General features: G+C 39.6%; 1 protein-coding gene across 4 annotated transcripts in view; it reads right to left on the bottom strand.

The window, feature by feature from the left end:
• CD302 (CD302 molecule) overlaps positions 1-15,031 on the bottom strand; it is a 40,616-nt gene extending 25,585 nt beyond the window's left edge. For all 4 annotated transcript variants that reach the window (XM_005573257.5, XM_065526511.2, XM_005573258.5 and 1 more), the window contains exons 1-5: positions 14,952-15,031; positions 5,908-6,018; positions 3,465-3,581; positions 2,610-2,783; positions 500-526 (exon numbers count right to left, since the gene is read on the bottom strand). In XM_005573257.5, coding sequence (XP_005573314.1) covers positions 500-526; positions 2,610-2,783; positions 3,465-3,581; positions 5,908-6,018; positions 14,952-15,018 — 496 coding nt within the window. In that variant the 5' untranslated portion in view covers positions 15,019-15,031. The remainder of the gene's footprint in view (positions 1-499; positions 527-2,609; positions 2,784-3,464; positions 3,582-5,907; positions 6,019-14,951) is intronic.
• Positions 15,032-16,634: the final 1,603 nt, after the last annotated feature.

The raw sequence follows: 16,634 nt of genomic DNA on the forward strand, positions 1-16,634 counted from the left end.
TTGAAAAATTATTTGGTGGTTTCTAATAAATCTAAATACATATACTTGCCCTATGACCCAGCTTTCTACTTTCTAGAATATACTCAAAGAAAATGAGAACATAGTCCAAAAGAAGATGTATGAGAATGTTCGTAGGCAGCTCTATTCAAATTAGTTTGAAACTAGAAGTGGTCCAAATATCCATAAACAAGAGAATGGACAATATATGATATATTCATAAAGTATTATAAGGCTTAGGAAAAAAATTCAGTGAATGTGCACAACACAGATGAATCTAAAAAAAATTCCCAAGTCAAAGAAGCCAGACAAAACTACATATTGTAGAATATATTTAAAATGTCGAGTCTTATTACTAAGAGACCTTTCTACATTCTTATAAAAATTGTTCTACTTTGTATTACATAATTTTTAAAAGGGATCTGTAATAGTATTTTAATATGCCAGAATTTTGATATATTTTTAATTGTGGGAAAAATTTAAAGACCAAATCATCACTTACCTGATAAATATTTCCTTTTGTATGGAACTAAAATACGAAAGAAAATTAAAATTAGAATTTAATTATGCTTTATTGTAGGATTGACTTTAAACATGTTCACAATCATTAAAAATAAACCCTTTTATTAGTAGCTTAATATCAACATATTCATAGCTTAAAATCCGTATTTCTTTGCCTCATTAATTGTCTCATCTGTTTTGAACTTAGTTTTTAAAGAAAGCTGTAGAGGGCTCACAACATGCATTAGCTTGGTTGGTGGAAACGAATATGGGATCTTGAGGAAAAGACAATAATGAGGTAAAGGAAAAAAGAGGATTCTGGTTGGAGAGTATAGAAAACAAATGTCGTAAAATTAAACAACTGTGACCCTAACTACCTTAGTATGGATGTACTCACTACTTCTGATGTTTTGAAGTTATAGTTTAATTAAAAACTTTATGTAATTGCACCATGAGGTGCAGTACCTGAAAAGAACCAATATTTTGCAAAACAAATATTTGAAGTTGAATACTACTACCATAAAACTATGATGAACATTTTGATAATCACTGTAAAACTAATAGTAGTCAAGGATCCTGCCGTTGCAAGTAAAGAAATGTACATACTTCCATATGTAAAGAAAGGAATTAAGCAGAGCAGGATGTGGAGTTTGGTTTACAGTTGAAGTAGAAGGGGAAAATACTAAGTATGCAAAATGGGGAAATGGTTGCTTATATCATGTTTCAAGCACCCCAAATTCATATTTTGAAACATTAAAAAACAAAACAAAACTTTTTTTGTAGAGATGGTGGTCTTGCTATGTTGACAAGGCTGCCTCAGCCTCAAAAAGTGCTGGGATTACAAGCATGAGCCACTGTGCCCAGCCCACATTTTGAAAATTTAAGTTTCTTTAATGAGAAAACATTTACTTTCTAAAACTTAGAATAACAAACTGTGTAGTATTTTAACAAATATCAAAATACTGTTGTGGGCCAGGATAATTCTGTTCATTAAAAAACCTTCTGGGCTGGACACAGTGGCTCACGCCTGTAATCCCAGCACTTTGGGAGGCCGGACGGGGGCAGACCACAAGGTCAGGAGTTTGAGACCAGCCTGGCCAATCTGGTGAAACCCCATCTCTACTAAAAAATATAAAAATTAGCCGGGCGTGGTGGCAGGTGCCTGTAGTGCCAGCTGCCTGTAGTGCCAGCTACTCGGGAGGCTGAGGCAGGAGAATCGCTTGAAGCCGGGAGGCAGAGGTTGCAGTGAGCCAAGATTGCACCACCGCACTCCAGCCTGGGGGACAGAGAGAGACTCCGTCTCAAAAAAAAAAAAAAAAAAAAAAAAAACCTTCTGATGGGTCAGAAGAAAACATTTTAATTCCAAATGAATTATAAACTATGATGTAGTTTTTGTTTGCCTAAACAAAGGATGTTCTTATGGAGAATCGAATTCCCTGTAAAGTAACACAAGAATTCTAGAATTATACATGATTATTCTTCACCACTTCTGCTCACTTAAATCACATGCAAAGAGATTATAATAATTCCTTTAAACAAGAAATTTTTGACCTCTTGCAAACACTAAGCAGATAGAATAAAAGTATGCCTATTTCATGTGATCTGGCCTTATCTCCTAAATGTAAGAAAATTATAATTTGAGTTCCAAGAGACTTAAGAGCAAACCATCCTATTAATATATTCTGAAGTCTTATTCTCTTTTCTTTTCTTTCTTTTTTTTTTTTTTTTTTTTGGAAACAGAGTGTTGCTCTTTGCCCAGGCTGGAGTACAATGACTTATTCACCGCTTACTGCAGCCTCAACCTCCCAGGCTCAATTGATCCACCCACCTCAGCCTCCCATGTATTTGGGACCACAGGTGCACACCACCATGCCCAGCTGATTTTTGTATTTTTTGTAGAGATGAGTTTTCGCCATGTTGCTCAAGCTGGGAACTCCTGCACTCAAGGAATCCACCGCCTCAGTCTACCAGAGTGCTGGGATTGCAGGTGTGAGCCACCGTGCCTAGCCTTATCCTATTTATTGAGGCATACTTATCTCAAAATTATTTTAAAACCAGCCCTACTTTCCCTGCCCCTCCTAGAATGGAAAAACACCTTCAGTCATACTTACTAGCTGTTTTGCATAGTGTTCCTTCCACAAAAGAAACTTCACAATTTCCTTTTTTCCATTCACCTGTCTTGATGTGCAGAAAAGCACAGGTGTCAATTAAATCCTCCCCATCATCTTGGTCTGTCCACTTATCAAATGTCATATTTGAATTATCAAACCACTTGAAACTCGCATCTGTCAATTAAGGAATATTTTCAACATTATGACAGTTTTAAAAGGTGTTCAAGTCGAAAAGCGTGTAGGATTAAAGGTGGAAAGTTACTAAGGTATGTCTGGTCTAAACTTTTGGTTGTAGGATTAAAATTAGAAGGAGGAATATATCCTGTGTACAGCCAAATCATCAAAAGCTATCGATTTAAGAGGTTTCTGAAGATGATTCAGTTTTTGCAAAAATATATACATGTATAATATTCTTATGGGAAAAGTCAAGAAAAATAGTTAAATGTTAGTAGTAACCTTAGTAATTTCATTTCACTTGAAAATGTTTACATACGTACTTTATATTTGTCTACAGTGATGATAAATACATTTATATAATAGAACCGTGATAATTTACTCTATCCTTAGCCTATTAGTTGCAGATGCTAATACTAACTTTTATGATCATGCTATATTACAAAAATACTGAGCCTTAGAGCCACATTTTAATCTAGACAAGAATCAACTGTGGCTTTCATCTGTGTAACTCACTGAGCTATGCAGATACAAGCTGTGGTACGATCATAGCCGCACACTGAAAATGTAACACCTGGAGGCCACAGGAATCATCAACTTGAACTAGAGAATTGAAGAGCCATCAGTTTTACTACATTAAAAAAGAACAAAGTCACGTCCCACGAGGTAAATATCACTTACCATCTGTGTCATAAAACATGCCTAGTAGGATATCATCTGAGCCTTTCCATTGCTTTTTCAAAGTATCCAATATAAAAGCATTTTCTTCTTCATTATGTATGCTTATCATGTCCGCTCCTGAAATTATTTTAAAGAGAAAAAAGTCAGCATATTCTAGAATCAGTGAAAATCACTAGGTAAATAAAAATAATAAATAGTTGCTTAACTTTCTATATATATTAGAGCTGGACAATGAACTTTGATCTTACGGTTCATACAAGCTAATAAGGTTACAGGGACATGTCTTGGCTCTCAGCCTTGAATATGATTTATGTCATTGAAATTACGTTTATGTCTCAGTATACCTAATATAATTTTTTTTTAAGGGATAGAAAACAGTTGTAGGGGCCGGGCGCGGTGGCTCATGCCTATAATCCCAGCACTTTGGGAGGCTGAGGCGGGTGGATCACCTGAGGTCAGGACTTTGAGAGCAGCCTGGCCAACATGATGAAATCCTGTCTCTACCAAAAAAATATTAAAAAAAAAAAAATAGCTGGGTCTGGTGGCACGTGTCTGTAATCCCAGCTCCTCAGGAGGCTGAGGCAGGAGAATTGCTTGAACCCAGGAGGTAGAGGTTGCAATGAGCTGAGATCACACCACTGCACTCCAGCCTGAGCAACAGACTGAGAATCCATTAAAAAAAAAAAATGTAAAAAGGAAAGAAAGAATGAACAAAAAGAGAGAGAGAGAAGAAAAAGAAAGAAAAAGAAAGAGAAGAAGGAAGGAAGAGAGAAAGAGACAAAAAGAAAAAGGAAAAGGAAGGAAAGAAAGAAAATAGTTGCAGGGGAAAACTTGATTTAAAAATATTCTAAGACCAGCAGAATTGCTATTATTTTATTTCAGCTGCCTTGAAATAAAACCATATTGGCATGTTGGAAATTTCGTCTTGTTTTCACAGAGCCGATGTTCATGTAGGACTTTCTCAAAGGGAAACAACATATATGTATTAAGTACTATGTGGCACTTTAATAAGATTAATAATTTCAGTGTTTACATTTATTCCTTCTATAATAAATGTATATGATTTTGATTAAGGTATCCCTAATACAGTTTGAAACATTCTTCCAAATGTTATTGTTGAAGAATATAACAGTAATAAAAAGCACCTTTAGGCTGGGCACGGTGGCTCACGCCTGTAATCCCAGCACTTTGGGAAGCCGAGGCAGGTGGATTGCCTGACCTCAGGAGTTCGACACCAGCCTGGCTAACATGGTGAAACCTTGTTTCTACTAAAAATACAAAAAATTAGCCAGGCATGGTGGTGCACCCCTGTAATCTCAGCTACTCCAGAGGCTGAGGCAGGAGAATCGCTTGGACCCAGGAGGCAGAGGTTGCAGTGAGTTGAGATCACACCACTGCACTCTAGCTTGGGCAACAAGAGTGAAACTCCATTTCAAAAAAAAAAAAAGTGTCAAAATAATTAGAGGCTCAATTGGGCCCAATAGCCAAATATATAAATAGCCTCCAAGCACAGTCTTTAAAAAAATGACATTTTTTGGCTGGATGCAGTGGCTCACACTTATAATCCCAGCACCTTGGAAGGCCAAGGTGAGAGGATCACTTAAGGCCAAGAGTTTCAGACCAGCCTGGGTAACATAGTGAAACCCCGTCTCTACAAACAAACAAAATAGCGCACATCTGTAGTCCTGTCTATTCAGAGGGCTGACATGGGAGGATCACTTGAACCCAGGAGTTCAAGGCTGTAGTGAGCTGTGATCATGCCACTGCACTCAAGCCTGGGTGACAGAGCAAGATCCTGTCTCAAAAAAAAAACCAGATATTTTTATTTCAAATATTTTACAATGTGAAGTTACAAATCTATTTCCTAGAGAACACTGAGTGTATGCTCTAGCAAATCGCCTTTTTATAATTTTTCCTTGATATACTCTTTTTTACTACAGTCTTACTTCATGGTCCTATGTAATCTGACTTCAGCACTTTCCAGGAGAATAACTAAGTGATTAAGAACTCTAAGCCTAAAATCCAACAGACCTGGGTTAAAATCCTGGCTTTGTCAATTATTTCCTGTGTTACCTTGAACAAATAACTGAAGTTAATTTCATCTCTCAGTAAAATGATGATAATACACTACTTGATAGGTTTGTTATGATAATTAAAGCCAGGTAAAGTATATGGTGTGCTTAACCACAGTGCCTGTCACAGGATATGCATGTTAAATAGACCCTGCTTTGGACCATATTGTCCAACAACTGTCTTTCAACTCCAGGATTAAATATATACCCAATTCCACTGCCTGTAGCTTGTGTGTTGTCAAATAAAAGTTGTACATTAAATCTTAGGACCCAGTTGAAAGTCAGATGTGACAAAATCAGTTTTTAAAGAAATTAATGAACACTGTTTACTAATTTGTGAAAAAACAAACAGAAAAGAATAAGCCTTTTACCATGGTCAGTACACTGATTTCTGACATCCTCTATGCTTTCTACTTTGATGGCTTCTTGGAGAAAAATGTAGCAATTGTCTTGGAACTGAATCCAAGTAGATGAAGGACAGTCTATGTAGAAAAAAGAAGAACACTGTTAAATAACTTGAGAAAAAGAATTACATGAATTCCCAAAGATAAGGATATTAGATATTAAATTTTCACACACACACAAAGGCAATTTCCTTTGTTAAATCTTTATTAAAATAAGAAATCAACCAGTGTAACAGGAATTTGTTTCTCTCCATTATACATACGGAAAAAGAGAAATGTGCCAATGATTCTCTTCTGACTTTACAGAGCAAAGATACAAGTTTTTAGGTTGTTTAGGAATTCAAGGCAACAAACTATCTAGAAGACAGCCAATCAGGATTACACACTTCTGTTTGAAGGTTATCTTTGCAGTATTTAACAATTTCAAAAGTCTTAAGACTTTTACAAGGCCCTGTTGTTCGAATTATACCTCTAAGAACAGAAGAGAAAAAGAAGTTGCTAGCTTATAAATATTCACACAAGTTTTCATATTGCACAGGAAAACAAGACTGATGTTCTTATGAATGTCCTTAATTTAACACCTCATCAAAGTAGATTCTTTAAAGTAGTTCAATGAAATAGAACCATAACTCTTCCTCTACTGCTCTAAGGGGACATCTCCTTCACCTCTATCTTGGTCTCTTTTTGTTTATTATAAAGATGTGCATTTTTAAGCCTAGGCTCTAGAACCACTGTGACCCACCTAAATTTATTTTATATCCAAGTTTTTTTTCGTTCCAGCTGTTTTATAAGCACTTGAATTACACATATGACTACCTTGGGTTTAACTCTGGTAGGAATCTAGAACTCTCCCACAATGCTGGCTTAAAGATACGGTTGTTTTGCAGCAAACACTTTGCTTTGGGAAAATGTTCATTATGAAACATTAAAACAATCTGGCTATAAAATTACATGATACCAACATTTGCAAAGCAAAGAAGTCCAGAATAGAGTCAGGAATTGGAGAAGCCAGACAGCTTTGTAGGAGGAAGGTCTGAAAACAAGACACTTGGTTGAAAGTCTGTATATGGAGCAGGTAGATCCTTTCCCTGAGAAATAGCATTCAGCCATCTCAGGTTCATTACACATTTCTGCCACCTTCTTTGAAAATCTGGTCTTTATTCAGAGAAACTCTTATTCCTTCAAATCCACTTCCAGGAATTTAATCTAGATTTTCTAGTTGTTCTTAATGGGAGTATTAGTCTTCTACTCCATGATAGTGAGATGCAAAATTCCATCTTTTATACTTTTCAACAAGTTATCAACAACTGGTCACCTATCTACCCATCATCCGTATCAGACATTTGCTGAGCAACTTCTACGTGTCAGGTATAATGCTTAGAATCCAGGCAGAAGGGCCGGGCGCGGTGGCTCAAGCCTGTAATCCCAGCACTTTGGGAGGCCGAGACGGGCGAATCACGAGGTCAGGAGATCGAGACCATCCTGGCTGACACGGTGAAACCCCGTCTCTACTAAAAAATACAAAAACTAGCCGGGCGAGGTGGCGGGCGCCTGTAGTCCCAGCTACTCGGGAGGCTGAGGCAGGAGAATGGCGTAAACCCGGGAGGCGGAGCTTGCAGTGAGCTGAGATCCGGCCACTGTACTCCAGCCTGGACGACAGAGCCAGACTCCGTCTCAAAAAAAGAATCCAGGCAGAGGGTGTATGATAAAAAGCACAGTTACAGGTACCTAGTAAGGTCTCCATAAATATTCATTGAATGAGTGAACTAGGATGTAAAGGCAGATTTCTTCCCTCCTTCCCCTCTCTGCTGCCAGAGACATGACAGAGGACACAGCAGTCATTTCCAGAATAAAACTCAAACTGAAAGTCAAAAGGGCAGAGGCTCTAAATTACAAACTTCGATTACTCTTTCTCTTCTTTTTTCCCTCTTTTACTTTCGTCTGGTTCCTTTTATTGCTCTTTTTCTTTTACCTTATGGATTTTTTAAAAAATGAAATGGAAACAGACTGCATTACCACACTGAATGACATCTGAAACACTTTTATAAATCATTGGCAATTATTGAACCACAGGTTCAGAAATGCACTTTTGTATTATTTCTAGTCAAAACTACAGATACTGTTTTCTACTTATAACAACTCGACAATATACAAAAATGAATGAATTTTTGAAATACCATTTATATAAAATAAAATATGTGTAATAAGTCCACAAAAATATAATCAACACCCAAGTCAAGCACTTATAGTTCTTTTTTTTTATCTTTTGCTCCTGGCATGCTGTGAAAACATGTAGTTCTTATACTTTATAAATTAAAACGATTCAAAGATATGATCTCTAAAACACTGATTAAAGTATATGCTTATTTCAGCGGCAGCTCATGTGTCAATTCTCCATGAAGTGTCTCAGCCTTATCTCCCTCTAACCTATGACTCCTCTGAACATCTGTAGGACTTTTAAACTGCATTATGCATGAGAGGCCTTTTCTGGCAACAAGGACTAAAGACATGCTCAGGCTACAAGATGATAGATTTATTGTACAGATACGTGGCCAGTAAGAAAACTGAGGATACTATCTCAACAGTCAAATAGGCTTAGCGTTCATATACTAGGCCCCATATTGGGCTGATGCCTACCTAGAGTAGTCAGCTTTTGATTAAGGAAATTATCCTTATTCCAATTAGTTGTGGCTAGGGTTTTGAAAATAATATGGCACAAATCATAAGAACTATGGGTAGTCATTCTTCTTTGGAAAAGGCAATGTGTTACCCTCTGACGGCCTATCCACGTTTACATAGCACTCATTAGATCCTGCTTTATTTAGCGGCTATCTGCTATGCATCTTGCTTTCCCAAATGATTGTTAACTCCACGACAGCAAAGATCATGTCTGAGATCTAATTGTATTCTCAATAATAACTATCCTTCCGCCTTGAACATAACACTGGAAGGGATGCATAGAAGTGGGTCAATACAGGACTCTGGTTAAGCCCATTAGGTTGTAGAGAAAAGTCTGGCTCTGACTACACAATCTTGGACATGTTATTTAACCTTACTGTGTCCCGGTTTCCTTATCTGTATAATGGGAATAACAGTACCTATGTGAGGGGGTTGCTGTTAAAAAATTGTGCTAGGTGCTTGGGATTCCACAGTGAACAAAAAGGAAAAAAATTCCTATCCTCCTGGAAATTTATGTTCTAGTTGAGGCAGATATGCAAAAGGAAGACAAATACGTAAAATAATATGTTAGATGGTGTATTGTGGTCTATTGCTATGTAAAAAATGAGCAGCTTAAAACAAGAAACACTTATTATACACAGTTTCTCAGGGTCAGGAATTCAGAAGCAGTTGCTTGTCTGGGTGATTCTGGCTTGGGGTCTCTATGAAGTTACAGTGAAGATGCTGGCTAGGGCTGCAGCCATCTGAATACTGAACTGGAGCTAGTAGGTCAGCTTCAAGGAGGCTCACTCATATGGGTGGTGAGCTGGTACTGGCTGTGGGCAGGACACCACAGTTCCTCACCACGTGGACTTCTACACAGGGGTGCTTGAGGGTCCTTATGACATGGCAGGTAGCTTCTCCCAGAGTGAGTGATTCAAAGGAGGGCACAGGTGGACATGCAGTGCTTCATATAATCCAGCCTTGATTGTCACACTGTATTATCCTACTGGTTATTGTGTTAGGGTTCTCCAGAGAAACAGAGAACCAACTCTCTCTCTCTCTCTCTGTGTGTGTGTGTGTGTGTGTGTGTGTGTGGTGTGTGTCCCCGAAAAGATAGGAGGGAAAAAGTCACATGGATATTTCAGGCAAACAGAGGGAGTAGCAAACACAAAGCTACTGTGTTTGCACAGTATGGGAATGAGTATGATGATGATAATGATAACCAGCTACTCAAAGACCATTGATGAATAACTAAGTAATACAGAAATGGTCCTGAACTTAATGATGGACGACTTATGATTTTTTGACTTTACAAGTTTATTGGGATATAGCCCCATTCTAAGTCGAGGAGCATCTGCATGTGACAAGACAAAAAAAAAACTTTTTTAACAGGATGTGTATAGAAAAAGAGAAAACAGACTGTTGACTCACTTCCCCAAAACTTTCAACTGTCTTCTCCTTAGGCTGATTTCAGCATTAGCAGTAACTCCAGTTAATTCAACATGGAACCCCTTTTCTCATGCTATAGATCAGACTGTGTGCCCCAGAAACAAATTTTAAGCACTACTCAAAAGGTATATTTGTACTTTGAGAAGAACAGGGTTCAAATAGAGGCTGGACAACTCCTGTGAGGAGAGTTGTTGACGTTCATGCACCTCATGAGCAAAAGGCTAAACGAAGTCGTCTTCAATGCTAAGTATGTTTGCTATAGTCCTAATATAATTAAAAACCTGCCCATTAAGCTCTCTGCAAAGGGCCTTTCTATGACTCTTATTTCTTCACAGCAGTCCTGAATGATAGGTTGTGATTAATAATGCACTTAAATGACCCTTAGGGATTTTATAATTTTATAATTCTTTAATATGTACAGAAATTTAGGAGCCTCATGAATATTTTAGAAGCTGTACTTAGCACAACTCCAAAAGTTTCTATATAGATCCTCTGCCTAAAATTGTCATGTGCTAATAGAAGACAGTATCATATCCACAGGAATACTTTGCATTACCAGTCAAATCTAATAGAACTCTCGGTTCCTTTATAAGTTCTCTCTTTTTTAAAAACAAACAAACAAACAAAACAGGCACAGCATGAGGAAGTGATTCTTGGGACATACTTGTTCTAAACATTAATGAAGGAAAAGGCAAAGACTTCTTTTTTGTTTTCATTGTCAATAATAAGACCTTTGCTCCTCTCCCATTAAGATATGAGTTGTAGTCACATAACTTCTGCAAGGGCAACTGTGGCAAAGACAGATGAAGAAGAGGGGCTATTTATTACATTTATATGTATGGAGGAGGGAGTGGCTGTTCCAAGTCCCTGACTAATCCAGAGATTCTGTGGCTGTACTCTGAGCTGCAAGATCTCTCTGAATCCCAAAGAAACTGAGGCACTCTGACACCCCATCCCCTCTCCATATCACTCTTCCCAATCTAGCTTTCAAGACATGCATCTCCATATTCTCCCATCACTTCCCTCTTCAGAAGGGCTATGAATAATATTTTTTCACAGAAGGGTGTGCCATTGTTAATCTGTACCTTTCTCTTTGGGCATCACTGGTCTATTTTTTTAAAGATTCGGTCTCAAGATTTGCCCTCAAAATCTAAAACAGGCCAGGCGTGGCAGTTCACACCTGTAATCCCAGAGCTTTGGAAGGCTGAGGTAGGAGGATCACTTGAGCTCAGGAGTTCGGGACTAGCCTGGGCAACAAAGTGAGACCCCACCTTTACAAAAAAAAAAAAAATAGCAGGGCATGGTGGCATGCACCTGTAGTCCCAGCTACTCGGGGGGCTGAGGTGGGAGGATCACTTGAGCCCAGGAGGTCAAGGCTGTAGTGAGCCATGATTGCACTACTGCACTCTAGCCTGGGTGACAGAGTGAGACCCTGTCTCAAAAAAATAAAAACAAAAAAAAAAAAACCCACAAAAGGAATGAAATACTTGATATGCACAATAAAAATTATGGAAAGTAATCTTGCTGCAAAACTAGTTTTCAACACATAAGCAAATTGTTAAAAGATTCTCAACAGTAAAAGAAGTCCTGAAATAATACCTAATTGTAATTTCACTTTTTCATTGGAAGAAAAATAAACATTAACATTTCAAAATTTATTTTAAAATACTCTAATATTTAATCTGAGATAATTTCCCCTGAAACATAACTGTGCCATACACAAGAGTCAGAAAAGGTGGCATCAGGCCGGGCACGGTGGCTCACCCCTGTAATCCCAGTACTTTGGGAGGCTGAAGTGGGCAGATCACGAGGTCAGAAGTTTGAGACCAACCTGGCCAACATGGTGAAACTCCATCTCTACTAAAAATACAAAAATTAGCTAGACATGGTGGCGCATGCCTGTAATCCCAGCTACTCGGGAGGCTGAGGCAGGAGAATTGCTTGAACCCAGGAGGTAGTGGTTGCAGTGAGCCGAGATTGCACCACCGCACTCCAGCCTGGGTGACAGAGTGAGACTCCATCTTGGAAAAAAAAAGAAAGAAAGAAAAGGTGGCATCAGTAGATTAAGATGATTTAAGGCTTTGAATTCAATCTATGAAATGAGTGCATAGCAGAGGTAATATAATTTGAAAAAAAATTGCAATCCACTTATCCCACCTCCTTTTTAAATAACTCACCTAAATTTTTCATCCTTTTATTATAACTTAGAATAAAGTGCAGGTACACAAATCAAACAAAACAAAAATCCACAAGATGGTAAAATCTCTGTTATTATGGAGCTTCCCTCTGGTAAGAGAAGCAACAAGCAAGACATATGAATAAACACGATGCATTCAGAAAGGCTTGGAAAAGATAAAACATGGAGATGTGATGGAGAATGTGGGTGTTCAGGGAGGCTTTGGAGAAGGTGACATATGAACAGAGATCTGAATGGTGGAGGTAGGGGCAGCCATGCCAAGGACTGCAGGAAGGTGGTGTGCACAGAAGGACCAGAGGCGTTGGAGTACCCAGATACTGTTTACTCCATGGATACACAGAGTGAATGACAGGAAGGATGGTAAGAGATGACATCAGGGAAGAAGGCAGAGGCACCTCATCTAAGGCTTGTAGGACATGGCAATTCAAACTCCCTAGATTCTGATCCACATGATGATCATGGAATGAGGACTTACTCAGAACATGCTTGTTATCTCATGCCAGGCATAGGAAACCACTGACCAATAAACACATACTGATCATCTACTATGTGCTTAAGCACCCTTACAGAAAAACTTTTTAAAGAGATGCCATGGATTTTCACTCAGGAATTTAAAGAATGTTTTGTCCACTGTGATTTTCAAAATAATAGCAAAGAACAACATAAGATCACTTCACTAATAACCTCCAGAATGACAGAAAATAACAATGATTTCCATTTCAATATCACATTTATATGCAATACCCATATTTATTATGCAACATCATAAGAGCTTTTCTATTAAGATCTTGGTATTCAGCAACAAACTCTTTCTTGACTTAGTTCTAAGCCAAATATGACCCCTGATCTTGCTTGGATGGGAGATTTGTAAAGTATTATGAAAAACACACTTAGTTTTTCAGCCCTATAACATTAGCATGTATATGAATGTGCTCAGTAACCATAAACATCCAATACACATAAGGTGGTATTCATATGTTTTCTGGTTGCAACAATTACCCTTCATTTTGTATGAAGAGAATAAAGGGAAGGAAATCAAGATGAACCACACCTGTAACAGGGACTAGACGTGGAGTTTCCACTTAATGCTCCCAATAGCCCCGTGAGGTAAGTATTATCTCTGTTTTACTGAAGTGCAGATAAGTTGGTTAACTAGCTAGGTCAAAGCTCACACTCATTTCTAAATTAATCCTTAAAGCTTCCTGACTGAGAGAAGCTGATTAATTAACAACATTAATTTATTCATCATGCACTTTTCTAAAGCTCTTGAAAAGCCTATTGATCCACACTGGACTTATCAAAGGAAATGCACAAAAATTTCCAAAGGGAAATTTGCCCTCTATTGCTGGTCAAAACAGCTTCACTGAAGAAGAGACATACCAAAATCTAGAAACTGATTTTCTTTAAAACTCTGACAAGAAAGAAAAATCTGACAAGAAAATTGGACTAGCCTAAAGTACAAATGCACAGCCTCGCAGAGGGTGGTTTACATGAGAGTTGAGATGTTACTGGCTTGCAAAATGAGGGTGTGCAGAAGAAGGGTTCAGAGACAGCCCAGCTTTGTCTTAGACAAAATTAATGTTCCCAGTCTGAACAGTGTGAACATGGGCACATCTTGTTTCTGCCCCTTTGACAGGCAGCAAGTGGCATAACCAGTCATAAATGCTGGTCCACAAAAGCTTTCAAGAAAGGAACCTTGGGTTTGTATGCAAGTTCTGAGCTGCTGCTGCCTCCAGCAGTGAGGTCCACTGAAATATTCCTGTCAGCAGACTTTGAACAGGCACTTACTATAAAAAGGCAGTGAAATTCGGGGCCGGGGTTGGGGGGGAATCTCTTGCATTTTATTTAAATCTCTTGCACTTTATTTAAGCCCACACAAGTACTAATTTAGTTCTTGTTTATTTTGCTCTTTAATTCCCGGAATTGTTCAGTCAGTGGTGTTTTTGGAAGTCTCCCTTCTCCAGTCTCCCCATCCACATATTTTTGACATGCTTGTATGGAAATTAAAAAAAAAAAAAAAAAAAAAAAAAACAGTCAATAGAATTGTGCATTTTCCTCACAAGTCATTTTGTGAGTGAGTGGTCACGTGTGTGATTTTTCAGATGTCACTTGCACAACAGCAGACTAGAACTTTAAAACCCCTTGATTTCAGTGAAATCCAAGCTTGGCCTGTTCCCGTTCCTCTTCCATCCAGGGGTTATTTGGCTGAACTGTTTTCCTGTTTCAACAACTTGAACACCAACCAACTAGACAAACAGCGCTGCTTGCAAAAGAGGGCCTGCTTCCTCCGCCCCCACCCCCATCCCAGCAACCCCACCCCGGCCGCGCACCAGCTGGGGAAATCGCCGCCAATGTCCCCGCTTCTCATTTCAGCCTGAAATGGCCCTGAAACGGCGCCCGTCGTGCAACTCCAAGTCCCTCAGTTCTCCAGCCAATCGGCCTAATTTGGGGGTTCCCTCCCCGCGGAGTGGGGTCTGCGCTGAGGATGTGGACTCGAAGGAAGACAGGGCCCTCCCGTATTCTCGGCCACCTCCCCTCCCCGAGGGCAGGCGGGTGAGAGGTAACCCGGAGCCAGGACCCACGGGGGACGGTCGTGCAGGGAAGGGCGGGATGCCCTCGGGTGCGCGAGGACGAAGAGTGTGCGTTGGGAAGGGGGCGAAGGCGGTCGCGCGCGGTCCCGGCGAGGGACGGCTTACGGGCTTACCCGCGACGGCAGCAGCTGCGAGCCCCAGCAGCGGCAGCAGGAGCGCGGGCGGCGCGGCCAGGGGCATGACGGCGGGTGCCGGGGGGCGTCAGCCGTGGCGCGGCCTGAGCGGAGCGGAGCGGGCGGGGCGGGGCGAGGCGGGAGCGGGGGCGGCGCTTCTCGGGTTAGGGTTCAATGCCCGCCGGGCGGAGCGTGAACGGCACGGGGGGCTCCCACCAGGAGGACCTGTGTGCTCCGTCCCACAGGAGCAGCTGGCGCGCGGCCTTCTGGAGCTTCTAATTTTTGTTTTTTAAACTTTTAATTTGAACCGAAATAACTTAGGACTTTCGAAAATATTGCAAAAACAGCACAAGAGATTTCCTTAACCCTTCAGCCAGCTTTTCTAAATATTAACATCTTATATAACGCCAGTGCAGTGATCAAACACAGGACACTCCCACTGGTATAATGCGATTAGCTAATCTACAGCACTTACCGCATCTCATTAATTGCCCCTCTAAGGGTCCTTTTCTGTTCTGGGATTCAATCCAGGATCATACATTGCATTGAGATGTCGTGTCTTCTTAGTCTCCCTTTAATCTAGGACAGTTCTCTGTCATTCTTTTTCTTTCACGATCAAACCACATTTAAAAAGTACTGGCCAGTCGTTTTGTAGAATGTCCCTCAGTTTCATTTTGTCTGACGTTTCCTCCTGATTTGATTCAGGTTGCGCTTTTTTGGCAAGAGTACCCCAGAAGTGATGTACCTGCTCGAGAAGGACAAGATGTCGATGTCTCATCACTGATGTTAACTTGGATCACTTGGTTAAGGTGGCGTTTGCCAGCCTTCTCCTTTGGATCTACTGGCCAGAATCCTCCTTTTCAAAGACTCTTTTCAGTGAACTATGTCTCTTCGACAGCTTTTCTGTTACCAGCTCCTGGATGAAGAGTCTTTAAGCTATGCTTGCTACAATGTATGCATAAACTGTGCAGTTATACTTCACTCATGAGGGCCTCTGGACAACACCAGCCAGGGTCAAGCAAGGGTGCTTGTTTAAGCCTCATGTCATCGGCAAAAGAGTTCTAAAAAATCAAGTCTAAACTCAGCAACATGAAAACAAATGACCCAGTTAAAAAAATGGGCAGATGATCTGAATACACACCTCATCAAAGAAGTTATATAATGGCAAATAGATGAAAAGATGCTCAACATCATATGTAATTGCTGAATTGTATATTAAAACAAAAATGAAATACCACTACATACCTATTAGATACCAGAATCCAAAAACGCTAACAAGATCACATGTTGGCGAAGATGTGGAGCAAAAAGAACTCTCATTCAGTGCTGGTGCAAATGCAAAATGGGACAGCCACTTTGGAAGACAGTTTAGAAGCTTCTTCCAAAACTAAATGTACTCTTACCATACCATCTAGCAATCACAACTCCTTGGTATTTATCCAAATGAGTTAAAAACTTACATATACACAAAAACCTGCACATGAATGTTGATAGCAGCTTTATTCATAATTGCCAAAACCTAGAGGCAACCAAGATGTCCTTCAATAAGTGAATGGATAAACGATGGCACATCCAAACAATGAAATATTATTCAGTACTAAAACCAAATAAGCTATCAAGCCACAAAAAGACATGGAAGAACTTTAAATATGTTTTGCTAAGAGAAAGAAGCCAATCTGAAAA

This window comes from Macaca fascicularis, chromosome 12 (assembly GCF_037993035.2).
Source record: "Macaca fascicularis isolate 582-1 chromosome 12, T2T-MFA8v1.1".
Lineage (NCBI taxonomy): Eukaryota > Metazoa > Chordata > Mammalia > Primates > Cercopithecidae > Macaca > Macaca fascicularis.